We start from the raw sequence: 226 nt of genomic DNA on the forward strand, positions 1-226 counted from the left end.
GGGGCCGGTGCCCTCCCCCCCGGCCATCAACCCCCCCGTCCATTTCCAGTCCCCACCACCCGTGCCTGGAGAGGTACTCAAGGTACAGTACTGGGGGCATGTCCCCCCCCAAAAACCTGGGGTCAAGGGGGTGTGGGAGATCCCTCATGGTTTGTCCCCGTGCAGGTTCAGTCCTACCTGGAGAACCCCACCACGTACCACCTGCAGAAGTCGCGGGACAAGAAGG

At 64.2% G+C, this 226-nt stretch overlaps 1 protein-coding gene across 1 annotated transcript in view; it reads left to right on the forward strand.

Annotated features, from left to right (window-relative positions):
• Positions 1 to 4: 4 nt before the first annotated feature.
• Positions 5 to 226, forward strand: part of TFEB (transcription factor EB) — a gene marked incomplete at its 5' end in the record, with an annotated part of 3,163 nt that continues 2,941 nt past the window's right edge. The window contains 2 exons of the mRNA XM_010180810.1: positions 5 to 82; positions 166 to 225. Of these exons, the coding sequence (XP_010179112.1) occupies positions 5 to 82; positions 166 to 225 (138 nt within the window). The remainder of the gene's footprint in view (positions 83 to 165; position 226) is intronic.

The sequence above is a fragment of the Mesitornis unicolor genome, unplaced genomic scaffold (assembly GCF_000695765.1).
Source record: "Mesitornis unicolor isolate BGI_N332 unplaced genomic scaffold, ASM69576v1 scaffold2183, whole genome shotgun sequence".
NCBI classification, from domain to species: Eukaryota; Metazoa; Chordata; class Aves; order Mesitornithiformes; family Mesitornithidae; genus Mesitornis; species Mesitornis unicolor.